The following is a 23,787-nucleotide window of genomic DNA, read 5'->3' on the forward strand; positions in this document are numbered from 1 at the left end:
TCAGCCATCACTGTTGGTGAGCGTACTTGCATATATAATACTGTCGTGAGAGGACTGTGAAATTGATCTTCTGCACTGGATGAGACTCTCTCTATATGGACTCATTGTTTATATTTCCTGTTTATGGGACTTTTTGAGTATTGACATTTATACAATCTGGGGTGTTAGCGTAGTGCACGTCACATACACTGTTTCTAGGGTATTGATACCCCACATAGTGCATAGCGATCCACCTGGTTGTAGTTTAGGTTACACTTAGTGAGGAGTGCAACAGCCACCTTTTGCACGATACTGTATATGGTATTGCAGATGCAAGCTAGGTCAGCCATATTGTTTCCATATGTCCTGTATTGAACTGCATAGTTCACACGCCCTGTTTGCGGTTAATGGATAGCATGTGATTCATTGTATACAGTCTGAAGGTTTTACATTGAGTTTTATTACCCAAAAGTTTTTTTACAAGAGTTTTAATTGATTTAATGTTTGAACTGCGATTCATTATGAATAAGCTTACATCCAGAAGCACTGTATAACATTTCTACCTGTGGTATAAACTTGATTACATTCTTTTATTGGATTAATATATTTATATAATACATTATTATTTTTTTATTTGTTTGTTGCATTTTTTCATATTTGCACCAATATAATAGGAATTGTTCGATAAAATAACTCATAAAGTGGGCATATCTGTACATCAGAGATCAAAATAATTTGGGAGTCCTCCTGCCTTAAAAGGAATCTTAAATTATTTTGGTATCATAGTCACAGCTTGTGTGACATCATCATAGCGGGTTCATAGCCACGCCTTAATTTGTAATTTGCCCAACAAAAAGTTAAAAATCACTCTTATTTTTCTTGTTCACCAGTTTACCTGGCTCTTATTTGGTACATCTGCCACACAAAGTAAGTTACAGGGAATGCTATGTTTTCTTTTTGTCTTCTTTATTTAACCCTCAAACTTAACTAATGTAGCCTGATTGGCTGAAGCCTCTTTCCCTCCTGTTATTCCCTCCCATACCTCTGTTCCTCACTGATTGGCCAATATTTTTCATTCTGACAAGCTTCAGAGTCACACAATGACAATGCACTTTCCATTGCAAAGCTGGGTGGGGAGTGGGAGTGTATGAAGCCTGGGAGGAGGGTGGCCAATGAAAACACAGACAGAGCAAGGAGGAAATTATGTCAGATTAGTTTCAATTTAGACAGACTCAAATTGGAACAGCCTAATGGTGGCCATACATGGTACAATTTTTTCATCCAATCTTACCATTTCTATGTAATATAAGGGAACTGCCTAAATTATCCTTCCAGTATATTCACTTAATTTACCCTTATACTACATAGAAATGGTAAGATTGTATGAAAAAAATTGTACCATGTATGGCCACCATTAGAAGGATTTTCTCTTTTTTACTATTAAAAAAATCACTAAAATAAAAATGTCGACAGTGCAATATATATGTTATATAAGTAGAGCAAGTATTTATCTACTTACATATGTGTATTTTTCTGAGATAGTATGGCTAACAGATCCTCTTTAAGAGTCCTGAGTTTTAAAATAGAAGTAGAGAACAGAGGAGTCAAAGAGGGGTTGGGTGAAGGAGAGAATGGGTGGTGGGATAAGAAAGAAAGCGATGCCCAGATGTCATTGTTAGTGCATATCATTCTTGTATGTGTGTGTGTCAAATTCAGCACAAACTGACCATGTTCTGCTAAATTGTTCTTCTATCCTGTGATATCCAAATGGCTTCCTCCAATTATTCGATATGTTTCACCCTAGAGAACCAGTGAGTTAGAGTAGGCACTTCTGTACATCTCCAAAGTGCAGATATTGAGGCATGTGCCACATTCACCAAGTGAATTAAGAACGTTTTTTTTTTATACAATTTTGGTGAAAATGCATACAGCTGCAATGTACGAGGTAGGTTTCAGATTTGAAAGAGAGGTGTCTTAAAGAGACTCCGTAACAAAAATTTCATCCTGTTTTCTACAATTCTACAAGTTCTAAAACCTATCATAATGTGCTCTGGCTTACTGCAGCACTTTCTACTATCACCATCTCTGTAATAAATCAGCTTATCTTTCCCCTGTCGGACTTGTCACCCTGTGTCTGGAAGGCTGCCAAGTTCTTCAGTGTTGTGGTTCTGTGATGCATCTCCCCCCTCCAGGCCCCTCTCTGCACACTGCCTGTGTGTTATTTAAATTAGGGCAGCTTCTCTCTGCTCAATTATCTTTTACAAGCTGGATAAATCATCCTCTGAGCTGGCTGGGCTTTCACATACTGAGTGACAGACGGGTAGAGCTGTCTGCACTCTGCAGGGAGAAACAGCCTGTCACTATTCAGTGGGTGATAGCTGCAGGGGGAAAGAAACACACAAATGATCTCTTGAGATTCAAAAGGAAGGCTGTATACAGCCTGCTTTTGTATGGATGTATTTTCTATGTGTGGACATACTGTACATCAACCTACTTCCTGTTTTGGTGGCCATTTTGTTTGTTTATAAACAAACTTTTAAAAACTGTTTTTAACCACTTTTAATGCGGCGGGGAGCAGCGAAATTGTGACAGAGGGGAATAGGAGATGTCCCCTAACACACTGGTATGTTTACTTTTGTGCGATTTTAACAATACAGATTCTCTTTAAGCCAATTAATGAATCTCACACCAGATGTGGCACTCTTGGGGCAATCACCAATTCTTTGCTTGGTGTTCAAAGTAAATGTTCAAAGTGGAAAAGCATAATTCATTACCCTTTCGTATGAATGGTCTCACATACGTTTATATTAGTTTGCTTATATGTCTCTTACATTGCAAACACACTAATCTCTCAGCTGTTCTCATATGATTGATCTGTGAGAAAGCAGTGTGTGTGGGCAGGGCAGAAACAAACAATAAATCATACCTCTGTGAATAATGACAGGGAAGTAGCACCTTACTACATGGTACAGCTCTGTTATCAACGCCAACTCAAGAAGCAGGGCTCTGATACACAAAGCCTTTTCTTCACACATGTTGTGATAAGAGACTTCTGAAAAGCCTTTGTTACTGGCCAATAGCTTTAGCGGTATGGGGGGTTTACAGATCGGGTTTCTTTGATAGTTGTCCTTTAAAGAAATCCTGAACTTGGAGAGATATGTAAGCTGCCATATTATTTCTTTTTATACAATACCAGTTGCCTGGAAGTCCTGCTGATCATCTGCCACTAATACTTTTAGCCGTTGACCCTGAACAAACATGCAGATCAGGTCTTTCTGACTGAAGTCTGACTGGATTAACCACATGCTTGTATCAGGTGTGTGATTCAGACACTGCTGCAGGCAAGTGGTATTGTTTTAATAGGAAGTAAATATGGCAGCCTCCATATTCCACTCAGTTTAGAGACTCTGAAGCGAGAACAAATCTCGCTTCAGAGCTCATAGTTAGCAGGGGCATGTGTGCCCCTGCTAAAACGCCGCTATCGCGCGGCTAAACAGGGGTCCCTTACCCCCCCAAATCCCTTCCGTGCAGCTGGGGATCACTTCCTGATTGAGGCAGGGCTAACCGCCGCAGCCCTGCCCCACGCGCGTCTGTCAGCGCGTATCCCCGCCTCTCTCCCGCCCCTCTCACTGTTCCTTCACTGAGAGGGGCGGGGGAGAGGCGGCGATGCGCCGCTGATAGACGCGACTAGAGGCAGGGCTGCAGCCGTTATCCCTGCCTCTAGGAGCAGCAAGATCTACGACCAATTTGGTTGTTGATTTTGCGGGGGGGGGGGGGGGGGTTGGGGGTGAAGGGACCCCGTTTAGCCGCGGGATAGCGGCGTTTTAGCAGGGGCACACGTGCCCCTGATAACTATGAGCTCTGAAGCGAAAATTATTCTCGCTTCAGTGTCTCTTTAAGTGTCCTTTAACCAGTCAGATCCCTTAATTAAACTTCAGTGAGTATTCTCTTTTTTTAAAAGCCACTGAAATGAGGGACCTTAAAATATCATAAATATTAAAATGATTGACTTATTTATTGAAAAACTACATGATGGTCAAAATAATTTTCATTTCTCTTCCAAAAAATGAGCATATTGAACTGTACAGAATATTTGCCCAGAGATGATTATTGTTTTGCAATTTTAGGTGGTTGGTAAGTTCATCAGAAATGTTCTTTGTGGGTTTTATGTTATTATTTAGAGTTCCTGGCTTCTGTATCTCCCAAGCAAATAAAACCTGAAACAAAAATGTAATGAGGAGGATTAAAATAATACATTTGACAAAATTACAAATTACAATCTATATGATTATACATTAAAAAATATTAACAAACAACTACACCTGATTTTAGTTATTGATGCAGCTAAAAATGAAAAACACATGCTATCAATGGGTGAAGGAAATAGTAGAATTGATAGACAACCACTCTGCCACTCATGATTAACATTGTGAGGAAGCCTGCAGTGAACAGAGCAGTTGAAATGGGTGCAAAATGCATCCTGTTTAAAAGGGCGCCTGCTATGCAAACTCTGTCCACAAATGCATCTTAATGCCATGGTTAAGGTTAGGCGTTAGGAGGGTGGGAAGTTAAGTTGACTACCAGGGTGGAGTTAAGGTTAGGGGGGTAATTAATATTAGGCAACACCATGAAAGGGTTCTGTGTGAGAGTAAAAAGAGGTTAGGTCATAGTTAAATATTGGTAAATATTTCCATTATTTTTTATATGGATGAACTTAGTAGTAGCATATTGGTAAATTTACTGGTATATAATGCCGCTATCCTGCACCCTTTTAAATGGGCCCCTTTATCAAATGTGCACTGCAGTGGGTGGGTACAATGTGTCTGTGTGTCGAAGTAAACAACTTTTCCATTTAACAACAAGTACTTGTATTATAGAATGAGCTGAAAAGTAAAGAAGGGTCTCGCCTGGATGCTGCCTGATGCACGGCTTCCTCCTGCATCCTACAGGGTGGTGAATGACTATGAAGCACATATTTTGGGTGGGACAGGACAATTTTTCCAATAAATATAAAGGTCAGCTAAATGGTGCCCATATGCGGTACATTTTTTAATTTTTTTGATTAGATAATTTTATTTATTATTCTGTTAAATCGAACACTAACATTTTTCCAACATTTCCGATTGCATTTTTATCGAATAAACTGGATAATCATTCGTTTTTCTTGATGAAAAAAAAACTATTCCTGACTTTCATTTGATTCAAACGTTTTGGTCAAATAAACGGAAAAATCAAATGTTTCTTATTTTACCATGTATGGGCACCATACAGAGTCATGCAATCTTGGAGAACACTATGGTTGTGTGCCTATAGCAAGATGGAATAAAAATCTTACATTACATTTAATAAAAATGTGTTTTCCTACTTTTTATTACCTATACACAGGGGCATAGCAATAGGGGTTGCAGTGGTTGCAATCGCATTGGGGCCCTTGGGCCAGAGGGGCCCCGAAGGGATCTCCCTCAACTGCAGTATTAGCTCTCTATTGGTCCTGTGCTCATATAATAACGTCTATAGATTCTTTGAATAGTGGTAGTCATTAACAAACTGTTCCCCATCCCTTTCTTGCACCTGTGACACTGCAGTTGCCATTGGCAGGTTTTGGTGTGCCGTATCAATTGTTATGTATAGAGTGCTCGGGGGGATCCATTATAAAACTTGCATCGGGGCCCACAGCTCCTTAGCTACGCCACTGCCTATACAGTTAACATATTTGCTTTGTGCACAAGTAATATTGTCCATTTACAAATTACGGATTCCCAAAGTACAGTTTATCTGCTCTGAAAGCTGCCATTGTATTTTATTCAAGCTGCTTTTTATTATATATTAAAATCTTCAACCTGAGCTCTTCTGAACTGTGTGAATGCTTGAAGCACAGAGAGCTCATTTTCAGTTCAGCGAAGAATGTATCAATTGAAGAATGTAAGCAAAAGATAATGTTATCTCCTCTTTGTATGCCGATCATAAGATGTAGGGGCTTTCCAGTGCAGAGCAAAGTGCTCTGTTTAACTGTTTGAATGCTGTTCTGCTACAATTGCAACTGGAGTGTTTTTTTCCATATAAGTAAACAATTAAAATTGTTTAATTACTGCAAACTTACCTGTATAGAAGTACATAGCAGTTGAGAGTATCACTGTTTACCTTCAGAATTACCTTGGGACTTTAACTACTTGAACTCTGATGGAGCAGCTATTTCAGGCCTGATTAACCACTTGAGGACCGTGGGCTTTACCCCCTTAAGGACCAGGCACTTTTTTTCCATTCAGACCACTGCAGCTTTCACAGTTTATTGCTCGCTCATACAACCTACCACCTAAATGAATTTTGGCTCCTTTTCTTGTCACTAATAAAGCTTTCTTTTGGTGCTATTTGATTGCTGATGCGATTTTTACTTTTTATTATATTCATCAAAAAAGACATGAATTTTGACAAAAAAATGATTTTTTTTAACTTTCTATGCTGACATTTTTCAAATAAAGTAAAATTTCTGTATACATGCAGCACGAAAAATGTGGACAAACATGTTTTTGATTAAAAAAAAACCCGTTCAGCCTATATTTATTGAATTGGGTACAAGTTATAGCGTTTACAAACTATGGTGCAAAAAGTGAATTTTCCCATTTTCCAGCATCTCTGACTTTTCTGAGCACCTGACATGTTTCATGAGGGGCTAGAATTCCAGGATAGTGTAAATACCCCCCAAATGACCCCATTTTGGAAAGAAGACATCCCAAAGTATTCACTGAGAGGCATAGTGAGTTCATAGAAGATATTATTATTTGTCACAAGTAAGCAGAAAATGACACTTTGTGACAAAAAAAAAAAATATCCATTTCTTCTAACTTGCGACAAAAAAAAATGAAATCTGCCACGGACTCACCATGCCCCTCTCTGAATACCTTGAAGTGTCTACTTTCCAAAATGGGGTCATTTGTGGGGTGTGTTTACTGTCCTGACATTTTGGGGGGTGCTAAATTGTAAGCACCCCTGTAAAGTCTAAAGGTGCTCATTGGACTTTGGGCCCCTTAGCGCAGTTAGGCTGCAAAAAAGTGCCACACATGTGGTATTGCCGTACTCAGGAGAAGTAGTATAATGTGTTTTGGGGTGTATTTTTACACATACCCATGCTGGGTGGGAGAAATATCTCTGTAAATGACAATTGTTTGATTTTTTTTTACACACAATTGTCATTTACAGAGAGATTTCTCCCACTCAGCATGGGTATGTGTAAAAATACACCCCAAAACACATTATACTACTTCTCCTGAGTACGGCGATACCACATGTGTGGCACTTTTTTGCACCCTAACTGCGCTAAGGGGCCCAAAGTCCAATGAGTACCTTTAGGATTTCACAGGTCATTTTTGTTTTAAGACTACTCCTCACGGTTTAGGGCCCCTAAAATGCCAGGGCAGTATAGGAACCCCACTAATGACCCCATTTTAGAAAGAAGACACCCCAAGGTATTCCGTTAGGAGTATGGTGAGTTCATAGAAGATTTTATTGTCTTGTCTCAAGTTAGCGGAAATTGATTTTAATTGTTTTTTTTTTCACAAAGTGTCATTTTCCGCTAACTTGTGACAAAAAATAAAATCTTCTATGAACTCACCATACTCCTAACGGAATACCTTTGGGTGTCTTCTTTCTAGAATGGGGTCATTTGTGGGGTTCCTATACTGCCCTGGCATTTTAGGGGCCCTAAACCGTGAGGAGTAGTCTTGAAACCAAATGAGGGGTGCTGTGGGCGATCAAGGGGCAGGGGGGGGGGGGAATCAGTGTGCTTGGGTGCAGACTAGGGTGGCTGCAGCCTGCCCTGGTGGTCCCTCGGACACTGGGACCACCAGGGCAGGAGGCAGCCTGTATAATACACTTTGTATACATTACAAAGTGTATTATACACTTTGTATGCGGCGATCCGGGTGCTAGTAACCCGCCGGCGCTTCCGAACGGCCGGCGGGTTACAGCGCGAGGGGGGCGGAGCCAGTCGCCGGCGGCCGTTCGCGTCACGAATGACGCGATCGCGCCGCCCATGCCCGTAAAAGGACCGCCGCCATTTGTCTATACGGCGGTCCTTGCGGGGTCCACTTCCCGGCCGCCAATTGTATATACGGCGGTCGAGAAGTGGTTAAGGACCCAACTCTTTTCATGGCTTATAACCTTGAAACATTGGGAGTGCCACATCTAGCTACAGTTGCTTGGTGATGTTTATGAGGGTATTGCATGGCTCTCATATCATAGTTTACACCAAAGCACACTACTTGTACATTGTCTTTATCTTTTATTGAGACTTTTTTTCATAATAAGATTATATGGGTGCAATAGTTCTGGTCCTTAATTTACTATAGATTGCTTAAATAAAAATGTATTTGTTATTTCGGGACATGCTTGGGTACACCAGAAAATTCAAGATTCTATTTGCAAATAGCAGAACAAAGTGGATAATGCATGCTAATTACAAAGTTTACTGTGTTCACATCATGTCTCAGAAGGTTATCTTCATGAAAAAGTGTTACTCTTCAAAAATCAATCTGTTATAGTCATTACAACAGTTGGACTTGTAGTAATTCATTAAACAAGGTAGAATATTTTTCCTGTGTACATTTTATAAAATAGGTTTTAAAAGTCCTCATAAATATGTCCTTTATGTCCAATCTGATTACAATAAGCTACGTTCCAGCACATGTGGTTGCCATTGATAATATATGTAGCACTGCATACATAAATCCTCTAGTTCTGTCCAACCTACTACATTAGTAACTTGAACTTTAAAATACCTTCTTGTACACAGACCAGTTCTGTGGGATTTCAGATACTTCCATAAACTCATACAATTTTCATAGGCAGCAGCTCACCCTTAATGTTACCCAAGAAGTTTTAAATCAGGATGATACCATTTATTGGCTAACTAAAAATGAATAAAAATAAGCAAGCTTTCGGCCTTTCAGCCTTCGTCGGGCTTATATCCTGTTAGTTTGCAGGCTGGTGGTACAGACGGCTTATATACATGCAACATCAAAAGGGAAAACAGATATTTTTTTCAAGCATAAATACATGTCATTAAGATGCCTTAATTCAAACAGACCATCTAAATGGGGTTAAAGGTTGTTAGCTAAGATAAGCATCCTTGTTTACGCCATGCTCACAGACCTGGATTAGGATTGACCCAGAGGTATCGTAAATTCTTAGTTCACAAGTTCAGCTAGAATGGCTGAGAAAGTTTAAATATCATCCGCCTCATACCAATATAAGAAGTTGTTGTCCTTATTCAAACCGTTCTGCACAGCTTTGAACCAATTTATAAATTTTGTTTCTGCTATTAATTGATCATTTGACGTTTTGAAGCCACCCTTCAGGGCAGTGACATGAAGATCATCCATGCTGTGTCCGTTGGATCGAAAGTGTGTAGCAACTGGGAGTCCAGATTTGGTATCATTAATAGTGTGCCTGTGTCCATTCATACGTTTGCGCAGAGTTTGTCCAGTTTCTCCCACGTACATCACATTGGGGCATTTAGCACACATGATCAGATATACCAGATTGGTGGAACCACAGGAAAATGTACCTTGTATTCTGTACTCCTGTTGTGAACCTGGTATCGTTACCCTGTCAGTGGAGTAAATGTGTCTGCAGGTTCCACATATTTTTTGTCGGCAGGGTGATGTTCCGTTTTGTTGAGGCCTATTTAAAGAACTCCTGACAATCATCTGTTTTAGATTGTGTGGTTGCCGATATGACAAGAGTGGAGGCTTAGGGAATATCTTTCTCAGTCTGTGATCCCTGGTTAAAATGGGATGAAGTTCCTTAGCAATCTTCCTTAAAATTTCCAGGTGTAGGTTGTAGGTGACAACCAATGGGACACGGTCCTCTTTCTGGTTTTGCTTATATTTCAGGAGTTCAGTCCTGGGGATGTTGCTGGCTTTCCTGATTTGGGCCCCAGCCATAGGAGGACTGTAACCTTGTTTAATGAAAGTGTTCTTAAGGCGATCCAGGTGCTTGTCTCTGTCCATCCTGTCAGAACAAATCCGGTTGTACCTTATAGCTTGGCTGTAAATTATAGAGTTCTTAATGTGTTTGGGATGAAAACTGTCATATCTTAGGTATGTGGGACGGTCTGTAGGTTTGCGATACACAGAGGTTTGTATGTTGTTACCCCTGATGTATATGGTGGTGTCCAGAAAGTTAATCTCTGTGTGAGAGTAGGTAAGTTTCAATTGAATTGTAGGATGGAAGGCATTGAAGTTCCTGTGGAATTGGAGAAGATCATCCTCACTTGCGGACCAGATGATTAAAATATCATCAATGAAGCGGAAGTAGGCCATGGGTTTTATGCCACATGCATTGAGGTATTCCTCTTCTATTTTGGCCATGAAGAGATTTGCATACTGTGGTGCGAATCGTGAACCCATTGCCACGCCCATCTGCTGTAAAAAGAGGTCCTGTCCAAAAGTGAAATAATTATGAGTGAGAATGAATTTGATCAGTCCAGCAATAGGCTTTACAGTACTCTCCAAAGGCCTGTCATTCTGCCCTGCGAGACCCATAGACAGGCTTGCACTCTGTGGAAATATGGAGGAATTTTTCAGAAAGCTGCGACTCAAGGAACACTACCATGATAAGGAAGCCTGTGATACAATGGATAATGGACCAAAACACACCAGATCTAAAAAGAAGAAAAAAAGATGGACCCCCAAAGAAGGAGAAAACCCGGCCCTGGATAAATACATCAACAGATTCAGACGCAGAATCTCTGACAGGATCCTGAGTAAAAGAAAGACACTGGCCCAGAACGTAACACCACAGGAGCGACAGGCCATCATATCCCTTAAGGAGAATAAGGACATTATTATTAAACCAGCGGATAAAGGTGGTGCCATAGTCATAATGAACACCAGTGACTACATCCAGGAGGCACAAAGACACCGCTCACTATGCCAAATTACAGTGGGACCCCACAAAAGGCTACAGGATGGCACTCAATAGGATGGTTAACAGATTGCCTGCAAACATCAGACAGCATGTAAGGACCCTTATCCCTGAAGAGCCTAGAACAGCCTGCTTTTACATGCTTCCCAAGATCCACAAAGAGGGAAACCCAGGCAGGCCTATAATCTCAGGGAGTGGAACTTTTACAGAGAACATCTCAGGGTGGCTGGAAAACATCTTGAAACCTCTTGTCTGTAAAACACCCAGCTACATACAGGATACCACCCACCTCCTGAACAAACTGACAGTCATCGGCCCAGTATCTGAGGGAACCATACTGGCCACGATGGACGTGGAGCAGTGCTGGGCCGAAATTACGCATTAGCGTAATTACGCATCGTAATTCACTACAAATGCACCGTAAGCGTTACGTGTAAGGTTACGGTATTACGCGTAATTAATTACGCATAAAACGTAGGTTACGTTATTACGCTTAACAAATTACGCGTAACACAGTAAACTCCCATTGAAATTACACAGTCTGCCGTAATCGCGTAATATTACGCTCCCGTATAATATAAAAAAGCCGCCGACTTTAAGGGTTAATAGCAAAGCCCCCTTAAGTGCTAAGAGCCTCAAATTATTCTGATTTGAAGGAACCCCATTGGTCTGCTAAGGACCAATGGGGCTCCTTGGAGCCCAAATACAAAGATGCTTTAGAGAGCTCTGAGCTATATAGCTCAGAGCTCTGTCGGGTTCAGGACGCAAAGTCCCCGCCGGCTCCGCTGCCCTCCCCGCCTCTCCCACATGTCACCTATATACATGCTGGCACCCATGGGTGCCAGCATGTATATGGGTGACAGGTGTGGGCGGAGTGGACGGCAGGAGCCGGCGAGGACTTAGAGTGTATGCGGCGGCCGGCGGGTGAGCGGCGAGTGACGTCGGGTGCGGTGGTGTTACAAAGTAACAAAGTTGTTACATTGTAACAACTTTGTTACATTGTAACTGATTAGTATATTTCCGAGGATATTGCGTGGGAACTGGCTTTTAAAGGGACAGGTAAGTATTAATGGTTAATTAAGAATATTAAAGGACTTTTTTCGTGGTTATGTTTTTTGTTCAATTAAAATACTTTTTCTATGTGTTTGTGTGTTTATTTACTTTTAACTCTTAAAGGAAATGAGTAAGGGGTACAAGTACCTCTATACTCATTTCTCCTGGGAGGGGGGGTGGGCATCTGGGGGACCCCTTTTTAAAGGGGACTCCCAGATGCCACCATGAACCCCCCACCCAGGAAATCACCGCCTCCACCTCCACCGCCCATCGGAGGTGGAGAAGAGCCCCTTGTCCTTGGATTGTACAAGGGCTCGGAGGGGGAGGGGAAAGCTTGGCTGCCCCTCCCCTTCCGAGACCCCCCAATCCATGGACCATGCGGGCTGGTATAGTCAGGGTGCGGAGCCCCACGCGGCCGGTGCTCCGCATTCTGGCTATCCCAGTCTGCATGGGGGACAAGGGGTTAAAGAGGTCTGGGAGGGGGGACCCCACGTCGTTTTTTTTTAATATTTCCCACACTCAGAGCGAAGTAAGTAAAACTCTTCCCACTTGGGGGAATCTATGAAAATAAAACACTATTGTTACCTGTGCAAAAAAAACTGACATTTTCCGCATTTAAAAGACATTTTTGCCCTTGAAACTTAAAAATCGATTTTCTCAAAAACTATAAGGTCTTTTTGAAAAAAAATTTTTTCCTCTTATTCCCACTGATCCCCTTAATATACCCTGTGAATTTGGTGTTCCTAAATTTAAAGCAGGCTTTGCTATTAACCGTTAAAGTCGGCGGGTTTTTAAATGTATATATTTTTCCTTTGAAACTTTAACATCGATTTTCTCAAAAACTATAAGGTCTTTTTGAAAAAAAAATGTTTCCTCCTATTCCTTTTGATCTCCTTAATATATTCTCCAAATTTGAGGCTCTTAGCAATTAAGGGGGCTTTGCTATTAACCCTTAAAGTCGGCGGCTACCTAACATTGATCCATGCGTCAACTTTTCCGCTTGGCAGCATGACCTTACGCATTAATTGCTAGTAGGATCTTACGCGTAAGCCTATAACGTATCAACCTGAATTACGGTATTCTTACGCGTAATTGCGTAAGGGCTATGCGTAATTACAGACATGTACCGAAATTGAATGTCTACGCCGTAAGCGTAATTCCGTAATGCGTAATAGCGTAAAATTACGCGTAATGATCCGTAAGCGTAGCTTTTTCCATTACGCCCAGCACTGACGTGGAGTCCCTGTACACGAACATTCCCCATGATGATGGTATTGCGGCCTGCCATAAATATCTTCAGGGTCAGGGCATACCTGTAAAGCCTATTGCTGGACTGATCAAATTCATTCTCACTCATAATTATTTCACTTTTGGACAGGACCTCTATTTACAGCAGATGGGCGTGGTATTACGGTATTACGCGTAATTAATTACGCATAAAACGTAGGTTACGTTATTACGCTTAACAAATTACGCGTAACACAGTAAACTCCCATTGAAATTACACAGTCTGCCGTAATCGCGTAATATTACGCTCCCGTATAATATAAAAAAGCCGCCGACTTTAAGGGTTAATAGCAAAGCCCCCTTAAGTGCTAAGAGCCTCAAATTATTCTGATTTGAAGGAACCCCATTGGTCTGCTAAGGACCAATGGGGCTCCTTGGAGCCCAAATACAAAGATGCTTTAGAGAGCTCTGAGCTATATAGCTCAGAGCTCTGTCGGGTTCAGGACGCAAAGTCCCCGCCGGCTCCGCTGCCCTCCCCGCCTCTCCCACATGTCACCTATATACATGCTGGCACCCATGGGTGCCAGCATGTATATGGGTGACAGGTGTGGGCGGAGTGGACGGCAGGAGCCGGCGAGGACTTAGAGTGTATGCGGCGGCCGGCGGGTGAGCGGCGAGTGACGTCGGGTGCGGTGGTGTTACAAAGTAACAAAGTTGTTACATTGTAACAACTTTGTTACATTGTAACTGATTAGTATATTTCCGAGGATATTGCGTGGGAACTGGCTTTTAAAGGGACAGGTAAGTATTAATGGTTAATTAAGAATATTAAAGGACTTTTTTCGTGGTTATGTTTTTTGTTCAATTAAAATACTTTTTCTATGTGTTTGTGTGTTTATTTACTTTTAACTCTTAAAGGAAATGAGTAAGGGGTACAAGTACCTCTATACTCATTTCTCCTGGGAGGGGGGGTGGGCATCTGGGGGACCCCTTTTTAAAGGGGACTCCCAGATGCCACCATGAACCCCCCACCCAGGAAATCACCGCCTCCACCTCCACCGCCCATCGGAGGTGGAGAAGAGCCCCTTGTCCTTGGATTGTACAAGGGCTCGGAGGGGGAGGGGAAAGCTTGGCTGCCCCTCCCCTTCCGAGACCCCCCAATCCATGGACCATGCGGGCTGGTATAGTCAGGGTGCGGAGCCCCACGCGGCCGGTGCTCCGCATTCTGGCTATCCCAGTCTGCATGGGGGACAAGGGGTTAAAGAGGTCTGGGAGGGGGGACCCCACGTCGTTTTTTTTTAATATTTCCCACACTCAGAGCGAAGTAAGTAAAACTCTTCCCACTTGGGGGAATCTATGAAAATAAAACACTATTGTTACCTGTGCAAAAAAAACTGACATTTTCCGCATTTAAAAGACATTTTTGCCCTTGAAACTTAAAAATCGATTTTCTCAAAAACTATAAGGTCTTTTTGAAAAAAAAATTTTTCCTCTTATTCCCACTGATCCCCTTAATATACCCTGTGAATTTGGTGTTCCTAAATTTAAAGCAGGCTTTGCTATTAACCGTTAAAGTCGGCGGGTTTTTAAATGTATATATTTTTCCTTTGAAACTTTAACATCGATTTTCTCAAAAACTATAAGGTCTTTTTGAAAAAAAAATGTTTCCTCCTATTCCTTTTGATCTCCTTAATATATTCTCCAAATTTGAGGCTCTTAGCAATTAAGGGGGCTTTGCTATTAACCCTTAAAGTCGGCGGCTACCTAACATTGATCCATGCGTCAACTTTTCCGCTTGGCAGCATGACCTTACGCATTAATTGCTAGTAGGATCTTACGCGTAAGCCTATAACGTATCAACCTGAATTACGGTATTCTTACGCGTAATTGCGTAAGGGCTATGCGTAATTACAGACATGTACCGAAATTGAATGTCTACGCCGTAAGCGTAATTCCGTAATGCGTAATAGCGTAAAATTACGCGTAATGATCCGTAAGCGTAGCTTTTTCCATTACGCCCAGCACTGACGTGGAGTCCCTGTACACGAACATTCCCCATGATGATGGTATTGCGGCCTGCCATAAATATCTTCAGGGTCAGGGCATACCTGTAAAGCCTATTGCTGGACTGATCAAATTCATTCTCACTCATAATTATTTCACTTTTGGACAGGACCTCTATTTACAGCAGATGGGCGTGGCAATGGGTTCGCGATTCGCACCACAGTATGCAAATCTCTTCATGGCCAAAATAGAAGAGGAATACCTCAATGCATGTGGCATAAAACCCATGGCCTACTTCCGCTTCATTGATGATATTTTAATCATCTGGTCCGCAAGTGAGGATGATCTTCTCCAATTCCACAGGAACTTCAATGCCTTCCATCCTACAATTAAATTGAAACTTACCTACTCTCACACAGAGATTAACTTTCTGGACACCACCATATACATCAGGGGTAACAACATACAAACCTCTGTGTATCGTAAACCTACAGACCGTCCCACATACCTAAGATATGACAGTTTTCATCCCAAGCACATTAAGAACTCTATAATTTAAAGCCAAGCTATAAGGTACAACTGGATTTGTTCTGACAGGATGGACAGAGACAAGCACCTGGATCGCCTTAAGAACACTTTCATTAAACAAGGTTACAGTCCTCCTATGGCTGAGGCCCAAATCAGGAAAGCCAGCAACATCCCCAGGACTGAACTCCTGAAATATAAGCAAAACCAGAAAGAGGACCGTGTCCCATTGGTTGTCACCTACAACCTACACCTGGAAATTTTAAGGAGGATTGCTAAGGAACTTCATCCCATTTTAACCAGGGATCACAGACTGAGAAAGATATTCCCTAAACCTCCACTCTTTTCATATCGGGAACCACACAATCTAAAACAGATGATTGTCAGGAGTTCTTTGAATAGGCCTCAACAAAACGGAACATCACCCTGCCGACAAAAAATATGTGGAAACTGCAGACACATTTACTCCACTGACAGGGTAATGATACCAGGTTCACAACAGGAGTACAGAGTACAAGGTACATTTTCCTGTGGTTCCACCAATCTGGTATATCTGATCATGTGTGCTAAATGCCCCAATGTGATGTACGTGGGAGAAACTGGACAAACTCTGCGCAAACGTATGAATGGACACAGGCACACTATTAATGATACCAAATCTGGACTCCCAGTTGCTACACACTTTCGGTCCAACAGACACAGCATGGATGATCTTCTCGTCACTGCCCTGAAGGTTGGCTTCAAAATGTCAAATGATCGATTAATAGCAGAAACAAAATTTATAAATTGGTTCAAAGCTGTGCAGAACGATTTGAATAAGGGCAACAACTTCTTATATTGGTATGAGGCGGACGATATTTAAACTTTCTCAGCCATTCTAGCTGAACTTGTGAACTAAGAATTTACGATACCTCTGGGTCAATCCTAATCCAGGTCTGTGAGCATGGCGTAAACAAGGATGCTTATCTTAGCTAACAACCTTTAACCCCATTTAGATGGTCTGTTTGAATTAAGGCATCTTAATGACATGTATTTATGCTTGAAAAAAATATCTGTTTTCCCTTTTGATGTTGCATGTATATAAGCTGTCTGTACCACCAGCCTGCAAACTAACAGAATATAAGCCCGATGAAGGCTGATAGGTCGAAAGCTTGCTTATTTGTATTCATTTTTAGTTAGCCAATAAATGGTATCATCCTGATTAAAAACTTCTTGCTTTTACTGATGGCTAACACGGTACAATACCCTACTGCTACTACTTAAAGAGACTCTGTAACAAATTTTTCAGCCTTAGTTCTTCTATCCTATAAGTTCCTATGCCTGTTCTAATCTGCTCTGGCTTACTGCAGTCTTTCCTAACTGCACTGTCTCTGTAATAAATCAATGTATCTTTCCTCTGTCCTGTTTGTCGGGCTAAAGCTTGATTGTGTGGAATGTGCAGGGCTGCTTGTGATTGGTAGAAGCGATACACACCCTCTGCAGGCCCCCTGCACACTCTGAGATGACTCACACACTATGCTTAGCTGAGCCTATTAGAAGCTGGTTAGTTTGTTTGTAAACACTGCCTAAAACTGTTAATTACAAGCCAGGATTGCAGCAGAGAGTGGCAGAAACTGCACAGAGGGGCACAGGAGAAAATAATGAATAGAATGGTATGCTTTTTATTGTAATAATATTAGAGTACAGATTCTCTTTAATGTTACCCATATCACGTAAGTAAAATATGTAGGTCATAAAAAAGGAATAGTTATAATGGCTTCAGGCCCCGGTGCAAACCCAACTATGTTATGGTGTTCTTTACATCTGTATGAGAGTGCCACACCAATGTCTTGTGGGATACCACAGGATTTTCTTCTTTCCCATGTTACTGTGCCAGCTCATATGTTGTTAAACATATGATATCTCCTAGACACCTCCTGTTGCCTGTCCCAGCAATGTCTCCTCTATGTATATTAAATGTTTGGGTTCCTGGAGAACTAAATGAATGCAGCTGTTTATTTTTGTATAAATTATCTTTATTTTTACAGTTTCATAATAGTACAAAATTTTCCATACAAAAATTACAAATTGAGTATGGAGATAAACATCATATCAAACTTAATTTCAAAATCTTTTAACCTGCTGAGCGGTCTGGACGAGCTCAGCTCGTCCAACACCGCCAGAGGCTGCCGCTCAGGCCCTGCTGGGCTGATTTTAATGAAATAAAAAGCAGCACACGCAGCCGGCACACGCAGCCGGCACTTTGCCAGCCGCGTGTGCTGCCTGATCGCCGCTGCAGCGCGGCGATCCGCCGCGTGCAGCGGCGAAAGAGGGTCCCCCCAGCCGCCCGAGCCCAGCGTAGCCGGAACAAACAGTTCCGGCCAGCGCTAAGGGCTGGATCGGAGGCGGCTGACGTCAGGACGTCGGCTGACGTCCATGACGTCACTCCGCTCGTCGCCATGGCGACGAGGTAAGCGAAACACGGAAGGCCGCTTATTGCGGCCTTCCGTGTTACTTCTGGCCGCCGGAGGCGATCGGAAGAACGCCTCCGGAGCGCCCTCTAGTGGGCTTTCATGCAGCCAACTTTCAGTTGGCTGCATGAAATAGTTTTTTTTTATTTAAAAAAAACCCTCCCGCAGCCACCCTGGCGATTTAATCAGAACGCCAGGGTGGTTAAAATACATTTAATAAATTAACGTATTTTCCCCATTATTGGGATCTCTCTCAGTTTTACTGACATTGCTGTGCACCAATTCTCCCTGGTTTAGCTTCTTTTCTTCCGCCACCTCCATTCATTCCATCCCATTCATTCCCTTCCCCCCCTCCTCCCAGTCCCCGGGCCATACTTCGCTCTCCTTTTCTCCTCCACTTCCTTTTCCTCTCTACCAGTCCTTTCTTACTCTCTGTCACTGATCGTCAGGGGGTATACCCCTCCCTCAGTTTCCCTCTTTCTAAAAAAGACCTTCAATGTATGTCTTATCAAAATAGTGCTTTTACCTACTCCTAGGTCCCCTTTCTTTCTCCATGGACCATGGGATATTTTTAATTGATCCTCCCACCATCTCTTCTTCCAATCTTACCCATTCTTTTATCCGCATCATTTGTATGCCAATCTACTATCCTCACCAAGATCGCTGCTTCATAATATCGAATGCAGCAGTTTAACTTTGTCCTTTGATGGTCTGTTGTGCTGTGATTTGCATATATATATATATATATATATATATATATATATATATATATATATATATATACACATCCCTGAACTGGCTTGCAAGAAAGAAGTTCTCTTAAAGAAACAACTACAAAAAACACACTAAATGCAAATACCCTATGGGCGTGTTACATAAGTAATCATATAAGTAAACTTTGCTTTCAGCTTGACTACATCACCTTATGAAATTTAGCCTGTGCACAATTCTTCATGTTCACTGTTGGCATTGGCTCAGCCAAGATGTAAAGAGGAAAGTGGATGAAATGGCTTGGCAAAAAGGTGGTCTGTTTTGACATTTATGGAAGATAGACTTTTTAGGGAACATATGTTTTTAATTGACAAAACAGACATATTCAGTGAAAAGTCCTAAGGGTCATTAATAATAAACAAAGATCAATCTTAATGTAATGGGGTGGGGGGTGTAAAAACAAACAAACCAAAAAAAAAAAAGGTGTAGTTACAAATGTATAAATGGTTACATAACCTTAACCCCCCTACCCCCTTCCCCCATGGACAGTTAACCTTGACCATTTAGCCTAACACCATTTAAACACGATGAAAACAAAGGTTGTATGAAATATCTGGCAGGTGCTAATGTATGTTTATTTGTTTGTGTTATATAGATGAGCATATTATCGATTGTGAGCTTAGTTTAGTTCAGAATCAAAAAAGTTGACCATTGTGGAGTCAAAACTTTGAATGTAAATAACTTTTTTGAGAGAAAGTGTAGGTCAATCTTTTAGAAATGAAATAATAATTTGTAACATAAGGGTCATAATTCACACAAATTATTAATAAATGGTTATTAAATACCATACAGTATTATTGAAATATGAAGGCAATATACAGTAGTTGAAAATGAAACCAATATAATTGTTTTTTTTTTATTTACGCGGCCCCCTTTTTATACAGTTAGCACCAATAGAGAAAATGTTTGTATTGATGTGAATGGGTTGCCCTTTTTAATAGGCACCATTATTACATGATACCATTTTATAGGACCATTTATGTTTACAGTTTCATTTTAACATTACAATACAAAAACATATAAAAGTGCAGTGTGTGATTACATTCCAGTTTGTTTTGGTAAGACCAGTAAATACTTTTTTTTCCAATAGGTTGCCGTAAGTCTACAAATTATTTCTCATTTACCACTGTACCCATTTATATATTTAACGAATACCTGAAGTCTGAAAGAAAGTTATTTACCTCAGTGGAGAGAAGCCTTTAGATCACAGGTGTCAAACACAAGTCCCGCTGGCTGAATGCAGCCCTCCTTCACTTTTTATGTGGCCCTTGAGCACTTCCAATGTCCATCATTGTAAGCAAAAGAAGCAGCAAAAGAAAGACAGCGCACTGCCTTCCTGCCCGGAGGAGCACACCAGTGACAGTGTTTCTAACTTAAAGGGAACCTGAAGCGAGTAAAATTATTTAAACTAAACACATGATGTACCTGCAAATGAATATTACATACAAAGCTCACCGTCAGTTCCTCTCAGAAGCTCACCATTTTCTTCTTACAGTTATCCCTTCCAGTTCTGACAATATTTTGTGAGAACTGAAATATACCAGTTGCTGTCAGTTAAATATCAGCAGCTGTCAGTTACAACTGAATGTGCAAGGTAATGTCCATGTCTCCCTACGGCTCAAGTGGGTGATATCACAGTTTAACAGTGTGCTGACCAGGAGATTGTTATGGGGTTGTGGCCATTTTCAAAATGGAGGATGGAGAATTTCATTCATCACAGCAGACAAATGGGCACAGGAGAGGAGAAAGAGATTGAGGAGTAGACTACACAGGGGGTAAGTATGACCCGTGAATGGTTATTTTGACTTTTTATGTTCAGTTAAGGTTCTCTTTTGACCATTGTCATTTTGAGCTGGGGTGCAGCAATAAGCCACAGGACCCCCCCCCCCCCAAGGAATTAACATGGGGTCCCCTCCTTAGATCCAAGCCCCCCCTTGGAAAATCCTTCATACACATCTACTCACCTCCCCCCACCCTCATCTCCCCACATAGCAGAGCAGTGCAGTGGAGCAATGCAATGTTTGCCTCTCTCTTCTATTCTTTTTGGCAGTTGAATGCTCTGTGCTTCCATACATCCTTCTCCCGATTACATGGCGTGCCTCAGGAGCCAGTGGCATGCAGCATAAAGCATGTGTCTGTCATGAAGATTAAAGGAGACCTGAAGCAGTACTGGAGCAGGTAAATATTAAACTGCTCCACTGCCATACTCTGCAGAAGGGTAGGAGCAGCCAACTCGCAGTCAATATAGTTACATCCATTAGTTTGATATTGTTCAATAAATGTTGAATCTTAATAATCATTTTTTAATAATTGATAAAAATTGATTTAATAATTCTTAATAATCGATTTTGGTCCCTTACGTGATTGAGTTTGACACTGCTGCTTTAGATGGTTTAGAGGCTTTCCCTATCTTCCTTCACCCCTCCACTCCTCCCCTGAGACCCTCTAAAAAATATTCAACATTAACGTCAAATATTGCTTTTGGCCACGTTCCCCTCCTGCCTGCGCAGTAGCACAGAGCCGCTTGTGCACAGCATTTTTCTTCGTGTGTGAGCAGCAATGAACTACTATACACTTTCGTGTGTGAGCAGCAATGAACTACTATACAATGTGGCTATGCTTGTACATGGAGGGGAGCCTGATCGTGAAGATGAAGAGGGGTCTAGCAGGAATGGTGATGCCTCAGCAGGATCCATAGGCTCCCCTACTGTGGTAAGTATCTACCGTTCTTTTCTTTTCTTTTTTTTTACCAGACTCCAGGTTTGCGTTAACAGTGGTAACATTACAAAGAAGAAATACAGTAAAGAAAATGTGAAACAGTATGATCACACAGGAAATCAGGAGCTGAGATATATCCAGGTGTACGTAAATAGGATTTATTTATACCTTAACCGACAGGCGATCTGACAAAGGGAATGGAAGCCATGTGCATGTATTCACCATTACACTCCTTTGTCATCTCCGTGGTCCTAGTTTCACATGCTTTGCAGTGCTAGAAAACATAAAAAAATGTTTGGATATCAATGAAGTGGCTTTCAAGAGTCCCTCCAAGTTGCTGTTCTTTTGATACCCGTGCGACTGCTGCAATAGAGGGGGGCCAGTCCGGCAACTATAAGAGGAGGAGAAGTTGTGGGTGGGAGCTGCAACAGGAAAAGCAGTGTAGTACACTGATTGCTGATGAGAGCCTATTGGCTGGTGGCTTCCCGGGGTGTACATAGAGGCGGCGGCCGTAGCAGAGCATGTGGTGCACTGCAGGAGGTAAACAAACAATTGGCACCAAACTTGTCACACACAGTGTGACAGAATGACTGAAATACCTCCCTTCCCCCCTCCTGCCATCCCAAGTGACCGCCTGTATTGTCTGGAGCTTTAGGCGCCCCTGTCTATGGTTTATTTGGATGGACTTGCATATAGCAAAAGGAGAAAGCACCATATTGAGACCACATCATTCTTTGCCAGATATTTACAGTGGGATGCGAAAGTTTGGGCAACCGTTTTAATCGTCCTGATTTTCCTGTATAAATTGTTACAATAAAAAATGTCAGTTAAATATATCATATAGGAGACACACAGTGATATTTGAGAAGTGAAATAAAGTTTATTGGATTTACAGAATGTGTGCAATAACTGTTTAAACAAAATTAGGCAGGTGCATAAATTTGGACACCACAAAAAATAAATGAAATCAATATTTAGTAGATCCTCCTTTTACAGAAATTACAGCCTCTAAATGCTTCCTAAAGGTTCCAATGAGAGTCTGGATTCTGGTTGAAGGCATTTTGGACCATTCCTCTTTACAAAACATCTCTAGTTCATTCAGGTTTGATGGCTTCCGAGCATGGACATCTCTCTTTAACTCACACCACAGATTTTCAATAATATTCAGGTCTGGGGACTGAGATGACCATTCCAGAACATTGCACTTGTTCCTCTGCATGAATGCCTTAGTGGATTTTGAGCAGTGTTTAGGGTCGTTGTCTTGTTGAAAGATCCAGCCCCAGCGTAGCTTCTGTTTGGTCACTGATTCCTGGACATTGGTTTCAAGAATCTGCTGATACTGAGTGGAATCCATGCGTCCCTCAACTTTCACAAGATTCACAATCCCTGCACTAGCCTTACAGGCCCACAGCATGATGGAACCACCACCATATTTTACTGTAGGTAGCAGGTGTTTTTCTTGGAATGCTGTGTTCTTTTTCCTCCATGCATAACACCCCTTGTTATGCCCAAATAACTCAATTTTAGTTTCATCTAGGGATGGGACGACGAATCCGGCGAATCCACGAATCCCTCGAATATTAGGAAATATTCGAGATTCGTGGACTCGAATCCCGACGCCATTTTTCGTTCGCCGAATCCGCCGAATCCCGACGCTGCATCACAGCGCATCTGCTGCTTCCCCCGCTCGCAATTGTCCTCCTCCCGCTCCCCGCAGCCTCCTCTGCTCGCCCGCCGCATAAATAAGAGGAAGCAGCCTCTCACCTCCAGCGTGGAGCCCGGAGCGGCAGACCTCCTACAGACTTTCTCATTCCCCCTAGTGACCGGCTCTTACTACGCGTCATCAGTAAGAGCTGGTCCAGTGGCCACTAGGGGGAACTAGGAAGTGAAGGGAGAAGGCTGCCACTCCGGGCTCCACGCTGATGCTGGAGGTGAGAGGCTGCTTCTCCTTATGTATGCAGGGGGACGAGCGGAGGAGGCTGCGGGGGGAGGGAGAAGGATATGTGCCACCCATAAGAAGCCCCCATAGCCTGCTATCTATACTGAAGCCCCCATACGAAGCCCCCCATATCCTGCTATCTATACTGAAGCCCCCCATAGCCTGCTACCTATACTAAAGCCCCCATAGCCTGCTATC

The 23,787-nt window shown here is 42.0% G+C and overlaps 1 protein-coding gene across 2 annotated transcripts in view; it reads right to left on the reverse strand.

The window, feature by feature from the left end:
• Window positions 1–4,016: 4,016 nt before the first annotated feature.
• The window catches only part of LOC137525743 (cytotoxic T-lymphocyte protein 4-like), a 77,367-nt gene continuing 57,596 nt past the window's right edge, over window positions 4,017–23,787 (reverse strand). For both annotated transcript variants that reach the window (XM_068246930.1, XM_068246929.1), the window contains exons 4-5: window positions 21,819–21,924; window positions 4,017–4,196 (exon numbers count right to left, since the gene is read on the reverse strand). In XM_068246930.1, the coding sequence (XP_068103031.1) occupies window positions 21,820–21,924 (105 nt within the window). In that variant the 3' untranslated portion in view covers window positions 4,017–4,196; window position 21,819. The remainder of the gene's footprint in view (window positions 4,197–21,818; window positions 21,925–23,787) is intronic.

Source organism: Hyperolius riggenbachi, chromosome 7 (assembly GCF_040937935.1).
Source record: "Hyperolius riggenbachi isolate aHypRig1 chromosome 7, aHypRig1.pri, whole genome shotgun sequence".
NCBI classification, from domain to species: Eukaryota; Metazoa; Chordata; class Amphibia; order Anura; family Hyperoliidae; genus Hyperolius; species Hyperolius riggenbachi.